The sequence below is a fragment of the Primulina tabacum genome, chromosome 2 (assembly GCF_025594145.1).
Source record: "Primulina tabacum isolate GXHZ01 chromosome 2, ASM2559414v2, whole genome shotgun sequence".
NCBI classification, from domain to species: Eukaryota; Viridiplantae; Streptophyta; class Magnoliopsida; order Lamiales; family Gesneriaceae; genus Primulina; species Primulina tabacum.
In genome coordinates, this window is record NC_134551.1 from 51,993,574 (window position 1) to 52,002,696 (window position 9,123).

General features: G+C 31.3%; 1 protein-coding gene across 2 annotated transcripts; it reads left to right on the forward strand.

Annotated features, from left to right (window-relative positions):
- The first annotated feature begins 6,476 nt into the window (after positions 1-6,476).
- On the forward strand, positions 6,477-8,728 carry LOC142536819 (homeobox-leucine zipper protein ATHB-6-like). Of its 2 annotated transcripts, none has more exons than XM_075642184.1 (3): positions 6,477-7,043; positions 7,355-7,698; positions 7,841-8,728. In XM_075642184.1, the coding sequence occupies exons 1-3, from the start codon at positions 6,980-6,982 to the stop codon at positions 8,291-8,293; spliced, it is 861 nt and encodes a 286-aa protein (XP_075498299.1). In that variant the 5' UTR covers positions 6,477-6,979; the 3' UTR covers positions 8,294-8,728. The 2 variants fall into 2 exon arrangements, with proteins under 2 accessions (XP_075498299.1, XP_075498298.1); XM_075642183.1 differs by having other exon boundaries at positions 6,478-7,043; positions 7,340-7,698.
- Positions 8,729-9,123: the final 395 nt, after the last annotated feature.

A 9,123-nucleotide genomic window follows, 5' to 3' on the forward strand; every position in this document is an offset into this window, starting at 1 on the left:
CATCCGCTCGTAATAAATGTATGATTTCTTGCTTTCAGTGGAATTACTAATTGGAAAATTCAGTCAATTTTGTAATGAGCGTTACGGTGAGAATATATTATTTTCGAGGCAAAAATAAATGATAAAAAGTTGTGTGAGATGGTCTCACGGGTCGTATTTTGTGAAACGGATCTCTTATTTGGGTCATCCATGAAAAAATATTACTTTTTATGCTAAGAGTATTACTTTTTAGTTTGAATATCGGTAGAGTTGACCCGTCTCATAGATAAAAATTCGTGAGCAGTTTCATAAAAGACCTGCTCAAAATAAATATATAATATGATCTCTTTATTCAAAAATATTGATTAGAATAAAATGGATTAAAAAAAATGTAATTATTGATTGTAAATTAAAATATTCACTCAGCTTTCCCACACTTTTGGACGAAATGGAAAATAAGACAAACTTTTAAAAGCTGACAACTTTAACGGCGATCATGTCTTTTTTAAAAAATTTTTCCCCTTTCTCAGATTTTTTAAAATTAATGTTACATATATTTAGGAAACATATCATTGAAAAAATATGTGGAAATAGATAAATCTTTGATTATATTTTTTATTTTAATAAATAGATCAGATTTAAAATTTTTCAATCAAATTAATTTATGATATCCAACTTTTGGTTTTTTATTTTTTTTAGTTTAAAAGTAGGTTTTTTGTGAGACTGTCACACGAATCTTTATCAGTAAGACGAGTCAACCCTACCGATATTGACAATAAAAAGTAATAATCTTAGCATAAAAAGTAATATTTTTTAATGGATGATCCGAATAAGATATATGTCTCACAAAATACCACTCGTGTTTTTTTTCTTAGTTTAAATATGAATTTGATTTCACATGTGTTTAATCTGTATGATACAATTCATTTTTCGTGTGATAAAAAAAAATTGACGTAGTGTAAAATTTAATTTATTAATAATATTGATACGTTGTTATCAACTAAGAAAAATAAATTGATTCTATAAATTTTATTTATAAAATGTTTAATTTTAATACAAAAAAATTATAAACCAAAGTCTTTGTTTTATCTTAGTATAATTAGAAATTTATTTTTTCAATATATAATAATGACCATATTTTTTTATTAAATTAAAATTTATAAATCAAGTTAACCATGACAATTTGGGGAAAGTATTGTCAAATTTTGATAGATCGAGTTTCCTAGAATGAAAAATATGATCAAGTCTTTATAACCATGGGATAAATTGATCTTATATATAAAATTATCATGAATATAACATTAAAAAATAATATTTTTTTATTGATTGGGTCAAACCGAAGATCTATGTCACAAAATTAAAAGATAGATTAATTGAACAGATTAATTCGGTCTATATTTAAATTGAAAAGTAATATTTTTACCATAAAATGTAATATTTTATCATAAATTGGTTCGAATTAGATTAATCTACAAAATTGTTTTGTAAGACGATCTCATATAAGTTTTTGTTTTACATAAAACATGGAAAAAAATATAAAATATCTTGCGCAAAAGTAAATTTATTTTTAAGCTTTTAAAAGTCTGACATATTTGTCGAGAAATTTATACTTTTTTTTATAAGCATCTGGTTTTAAAATATCATTAATTTCATATAAAGGATTATACGAGGCAATATGATATTTTCCTTTATTTCTCTGAGATTACCCAACGTCAGCTTTGATTAATTTAATGGAGATTGCGATGAAATTGTTGGATTTTTTTAATAATGTCTCGATAAATCTAAATTTTATACGATAAATGTAGAGATGATAGACAAAAAAAATTAATGTCGTGATTAGAACACTTATCCTATGTCCACACACAAATGCCCGAGGGCGGTTTCTTATCAATCATCAACCTTTCTGTCTAGTTTTATACAAAAAAGTATATTCTACCGTTCGATCCGATCATGAAAAAATATAATTTTTATATTAAAATATTATTTTTAGATTTAAATATAGACTGAATTAATTCGTCTCATGAAAATATATTATGAGACTGATGTCAGAAATATTCTCAATTCTAAATATAATCATCATCATCCATTTATGTAGATTTTCAATGAAAACTATTTTTGTAGATGAGAAAATATCCTAATAATAAGGGATATTATTCACATATCCTCTAGATTACTTGAATCTGATGTATACCAAACAAATTTTTTTAATTGCTAGTGTAGGGATTTGTCCCACCAGAAATTGTAATAAATATTATTGCTTCAATATTATCATATATTATATGTTGTAAATATAGTTTATCTTATAAATTACACAAATAATAGGTTTTATTGTAAGACGGTCACACGAATCTTTATCTGTGAGAGGGGTCAACCCTACCGATAAGTAATATTCTTAGCATAAAAAGTAATATTTTTTCATGAATGACCCAAATAAGAGATCCGTCTCACAAAATACGACCAGTGAGACCGTCTCATACAAGTTTTTGCTTTACACAAAAACTCATGTGAGACAGTCTTATGAGTCAATTTTTTAAGATAAATATCCTATTTGAGTCATTCATGAAAAAATATTATTTTTTATACCAAAAATATTACTTTTATTGCATACATGAGCATGATTGACACGTCTTACGAATAAATATCCGTGTAAATTAATGATATTACAATGACACGTTTTAATTTTCAATTCGAGTTGGAATTTTGATTCTGTTAATGCAAGGCATAATCGAATATTGGATTTCCTTTTAGTACTTACTTTTTACCTATCTTTTCGGAATTTCGAATTGATACGCCGAAATCAGGTAATTTGCCATTCTTAATTATAACAACAAACTATAATTTAGTTAATTTTTTTATAAGTATATTAATATTATCAAATCATAATAACAAAAATCAAATAATTTGACTTAGACTTGTAAAAAATGAAAAATATCTCGAGGCTCATGGAGATTATGTAGGCATGAAAATAAGGCTATCTTTGTGTGTTTGCGTGAAATAAATACATTTATTTTCCAAAATGAATATTTATTTCACAACTCATTTCATTATATTGTTATTTCTTCCAAGATAATTATTATTATTTTTAATACAAAATTATTGTATAAAATGATTATACCATTTTATATTTTAACGATTTTGTTGGAGTGTAATAATTGCTTCTGATTAGTAGAACAATTGGAACATGGTGCTTGATGTGCAGTAAAGTTTAAAATATCAGAGTCAAGCAATTTTCATTACTATAATTTTTGGAAAAAATGACAAACGTTCGGTCCTATAATTTGTATCAGATCAAATGTTACGAGTTTGATTTTTATTGATTGTAAAAATTGTAATTATTAAGTGTAAGTTTGTGGGGACCCGGACGCTAATTCCAATTTTAATCATTCTTATGAATTATTCAATCAATTATAATAAACATGGTCTAATTTTTTTTTTTAAATACAATGCGGAAACGTAAGATAAATCAATCTGAAATACACATTATACATAAAAGTACAAGTCTTGTATTTCCTATAATGATTCAACTAGGTTCAACCACTATATATCAAGTGATGATTCCTAGTTTACTTCTGAGCCTGGATCTCCACGCTATCTAGTCCAGCTTCATTCTCTTCTTGACCCTGATTCTATCCCACCTGTTTCCATACACACATACAAACAAGACAACAGCCGGATAACTCCGGTGAGAATTACATTCTCAGTATAAATCATGTGTACATGCAATCATATAAACCATATAAAAGCATATAACCGACATTCATAACATATATCAAATTCAGAAACATAAATCAAATATTCATAGCATGTATCATAATTCGAAACATGTCTCAATATCAATAACCAATCATATTCTAAACATGTACCATAATCAGGAACATAAATCCATATCAATCTATGAATATAAAGCAACATCAATCAATAAATCACAATCAGTGACTTTCAGACTTAGACTAGACTCAATCCTAGTCTAGGGATCCCGGTTTCCAACGTTGGTGTTCCTATATCGACCAACAGTAATAGAAGAAATTTCGATTCTATCCACGTCGATATAACCAAACATCCAGTGTCTTGACCTAACCATCACAGACTTTGGCATTTTCACCAATACCCTATCTTGTGACATCGTGCAATGTGCCCGTGGCGATCCCGGCACTATCAGGTACTTCTGTCACAAGATCACTCGTCTAATACCTGCTGTCTATAATCAATAGCACAAGCATATCAATTCATTCATTGCAAATATCAATGCAATAAAATAAAGTATGTGATTTAGGGAAACTCGAGTCAAACCTCACTCGAGTTGTGCAATCCCAACTCAACATTAATTTATATCTTTCTCTTCTCGGTCTGACGAAGACGAAGTCTCGAATTCAACTCTGTCCATACCCAATCTGGCAATGACAATATCGAACAGGTACAATATCAATATATAACTCAATTCAGAACCTGTTCTGATCAATACTCAAATCAAAATACAATCTGATCAATGTCAATCGACATACAGTACAATAATACAATCTCAATCAATCGTAAATCTGATCAATATCAATCTACTGATGTTTCGACGGCATAACAATACAGTCTCGATAAGCCCGTCAATCTCAACATCACAGATATAATATCAGAACTCATAATCAATATTGGTACAACTCATAATCTCATTAACAATACAAATCTGATATCGAATCTCAATCAAATCAACTCCGAAAATCATAACAACTACATAAACAGTCTGTTCTTTAATCTGACTTCAAATATACGATGTCTACTGTATCAGAAACATCATATCTGATTCATATTCGATTCTGACAATAACATAATTTCAAATCATGTCTAAACGTAACAAAACTTACGTCCAGTTATAGCCTGCGTCGATATGAACACAGTACTGAAGTCGGATTACAAATCGGACGGGTAGATCTTTCACAATCACAAATCTAAAAGGCGTAAGGATTTGGAGCTTCTCGATTTCCTCCTATTTTCCTCTGAAGAAATGTACGATTTGTTATATATATACACACACGCATGTAAGGCAAGTGGCTCAATATTCATGCTGCACGTCTCACCGCGTGTGCGCTATACATTGGACCGCGGGTGCGCTGTGCTTACTGGATCACCTTCAAAAATTCAGAAGGAACGACCGCGGATGTGCTGACTCTTGCACCGCGGGTGCGGTCCTGTTCTTACCGCGGGTGCGCTGCCTCTACTGTACCAACACCAAAATTTCAGAATGACAACCGCGGGTGCGGTAAGGTTCCTGGCGCGGGTGCGGTGTCTTGTTGTCACTAAACTCAAATTACAACGTCGCTTCTCCATGTCTGTTCTTCCATTCCCTTTTTCATAACACATAATAATCTCAAAAGTATCAACTAAAATCTCGGGCATTACAAAGTTTGTTGGGTATAATAATTATTTTTTGCTTGGTGGAGTAATCGCAACATGACGCGCATGCTACTGTATGATTTAGAATATTTGAGTTATATTATTACTGTCAACTATAATTTTGGTAAAACGATAAGGATTTCGGTTCTATATATTATTATCTTAAAATTTTAAAAATATACTATATTTAATTTATATAAATTTAATATATATCTATACTATTTTATTAAGTTTGAGGCACTTAGAGTAACTAATTTTGGTGTCATGGTCAGTTTTAATAATTATATATATTAATAAAATGTTAAAATTTTAATATAAGTTATATGTAGTTTAGTGGATAGAGTCAGTGTTTTCTAGGGTTTAGGTTATATGTTCATCATTCTTATTGAGTTCATTTTTTTATTTTTTTTATTTTTCAATTTATTTTTTTATTTATATATCAAAATTATAGTGTAGTCCCTCACTATTTTTTATAATTATATTTTGATCCTCATTTAAATATAAATCAAATAAATTATAAAAAATATTATACAAGCACGCAACGCGTGCGTCGGTATACTAGTATATTATTAAGGGTGAGACCCTTAGAATAACTACTTTAGAGGATACCAAAATATTTAATTTCATAATTACTCTTCTTAACCTACTAAAAATCTCATAAAATCACTTCATATTTTATATTTAAAAAAATCTAAACAAACTTCTTTTTTAAATTGAACAACTCTTGTAAATTGAAAATAATTTCATATTAATTATTTAATATTTTTTGATGTTCAAATTAAAAATAATAATAACATATATATAATAACATATATATAATAATAATAACAAATTAAAAATAATAATAACATATATCGTTATATATTTTTACTAATATATATCATGAATAAAAACATCTCTTTACCGAAAAGTAGATAATTGAAACCAACGACTACCCAGATATCCCAAATGACACCAGGCTGTTGAAAATTTCTGGCGGTGGGCCACTGCCAAAGTTTTCTTCATTTGCCGTGAATTTGGAGTTCATTTCATTTGCAACCCCAAGCAGCAATGCACCTAACCCCAGTCAGATTCTGACCGCATGTGTAACCCGAGTTGGTTTTATTTATAGATACAGAAAGGTTGCAACTTGCAAGACTGGCCAAGCAGTGTACTACTGATCTTCACCCACTACCCCCGAGCTTCTTCCGTTGAATTGATTGAGTAAAACATACAAGAAAGCGATTACTTGTGCTTTCGATCATTTAGTTTATTTTTCTTTTGGTGGATTGGAAATGGCTCGAAGATCTTTATTTTTCTTTCTTGAGTTTCGGGTTTTCGTTGCTTAATTTTCTTGGTTTTTCTTTTTCTTTCCGATGGGTGCAGAGTTGGAGGAAGTGATGAAAAAGAAAGGCGATGCGTACTATAGGAAAAACAAAAAACTCACATTGAGTTTACGTACATACGAAACTGCACCTTTTGGGAAAGTTTGTGTGATGGGATATTGACTACCATGTCCGCTCATTCCAAATGAAAAAAGATTTACTGCTAAAATGAATGAAATTACACACCTAAGTTCATCCTTGAGTTTTTGGTTTACAACGAAATTCTGGTAACCAAGTCTGCTCGATCATCAAGCATGAAGAGACCAGACAGTTCGGATTCCTTGGGTGATTTGATGTCCATCTGTCCAGAGTCTACAGGTGATTAGCATCAAATATTCCCTTTTATTTACTCTTGGTTTCATTTTTAATGGATCATGTTTTTTATCCCATACATTCAAACATCCACTCATTGTGTTTTCTTGTCCCTGCACTATTCACGTTCATGATTTGTGAAGTTTTCTAATCAAAGATCCAATCTTTTGTTTCCTTCAATTGATATGAATTTTAATTTCCCTTTGTTAACCATTTTGGGATCTCTTGTGTCTTTCCCTGGGACAATATATATAATCACATGATGTTCACTTTTGGTGGTACTGATTTTCCGTTTTGTGTAGTTGAACATAATCAAGAAAACAATATCATGTATTCCGGGGAGTTTGGGACCATTTTTGAAGGGTTGGTTGAAGAATCTAAGCATGTTACGGAGAAGAAACGAAGATTGGGAGTTGAACAAGTGAAGGCATTGGAGAAGAATTTTGAAGTTGAAAACAAACTTGAACCTGACAGGAAAATGAAGCTTGCACAAGAGCTCGGCTTGCAGCCGAGACAGGTGTCTATTTGGTTCCAAAACCGCCGTGCACGGTGGAAAACCAAGCAGCTGGAAAGAGATTACGGCATCCTCCAAGCCAACTACGACTCCCTTAAGCTCAACTATGAAACTCTGCACCGTGATAATGAAATTTTGACCAAAGAGGTAATAATTTATTAGAAATAGCATAAGGCAAAATTTCTCTTTTATTTGAGATTCTGAGATAAAAATATGTATTTTTCAAGTTATAAAACTATGCCAGTTACGCATGACTTCTTGTTTTTGTTTTTCCTTATATGGCTTGTAGATTCAAGAACTAAAATCAAAGGATAATGGAGATGGTAAAAGCGAGAGCAAAGTTTCTGCAAAACAAGAGGCAACAATGGTTTCTGATGAAGAAAAAGGTAATCTTGGACATGAAACATTCGCTTGCGAGCATAATAATAACTACGTGAATTATTATGGAAACAACGGATCCTCTGATAGCACAGATTCGAGTGCAATCTTGAACGATGACAATAGCCCACATCAATTCCTAGATTCCCGAAACGGATCCACTTCTTGCATGAATCTAAGTTTCGAGTTTTCAGATTTTAAAGCGAGTGCAAGTGTTCTCGGGGATGCCCACAATCCTCATCCCCAGCCACAGCTTGTCAAGATCGAAGAACACAATTTTCTTGATGAGGAATCTTGCAGTTCTCTGTTTTCTGATGCTCAAGCTCCAACCCTCTATTGGTACTCATATGATGAATGGAATTGAAGATCATCTCGTCACATAATAAGGTAAAAAGTTGAAAAAAAAGATAATATCAAACAAGATCAGGCCGCCAGTGACTCACTCGCCCAAAGCCAAGACAATTTTGTATAGCGATGTGAATCTTGGACTTAGCACTTGTAAAATCAAGCAAGCACCGTCTTTCAATCTGATCGAGTCCTTGCAGAAATCAACAAAAGTAAGTGTAGGGGGCCAGAGAATGGTGCTCAGAGTTCACGTGGGGTGTGGGGAACAGGAAGCGTGTAGGTATTAAGGCAAGGGTTAAAAAGGGAATAAAATTTCACTATCATGCTTTTATTATTCGTTTTCAAGAAAATCCACTCCAGAAAAATCTTGTTATGGTGGAAAATCTATGCAATTTAATTTAAAGTGTGGCTCTAATATAGTAATATGTATGTTTATGATTGGTATTCTTCTTGATCTTTGATTTTGATGGGAAAAAATGTGAGAGTTCGTAGTTTTGGTTTTCCGATTGTGAAAATTTACCAACTAGGAGAAAAGAGATGCATATAAATTGTCGATACATAGAAGATAAATGAATAGATTAGGGGGACCTGTTTGTTAGCATTTAGGGATGTGAACGAGTTGAATCGAGCCGAATAACATAAAGTTCGAGTTCGATGGGTTTTTTTTATCATAAAGCAAGCTTGGATCGTTTTGATATTATTAAGCTCGAGCTCGGTTCGTTAATAGCTCGTTTATTATGTTTAACAAGCTGTCTCGAGCTCGGCTTATGAAGCGGACTCGTTTTCGAACTTGTTAAATAAGCTCATTTTCGAGCTCATTAAGCATTTTTAGTCAAAAAGTAGATTAAG

What these genes read in the sequence shown, in the direction of transcription:
- LOC142536819 (XM_075642183.1), top strand. Translation starts at nt 6,980, where the DNA reads ATGAAGAGACCAGACAGTTCGGATTCCTTGGGTGATTTGATGTCCATC. An exon ending in CATCTGTCCAGAGTCTACAG is followed by an intron (nt 7,044 to 7,339) that starts GTGATTAGCATC and finishes CGTTTTGTGTAG; the next exon opens with TTGAACATAATCAAGAAAAC. An exon ending in ATGAAATTTTGACCAAAGAG is followed by an intron (nt 7,699 to 7,840) that starts GTAATAATTTAT and finishes TATGGCTTGTAG; the next exon opens with ATTCAAGAACTAAAATCAAA.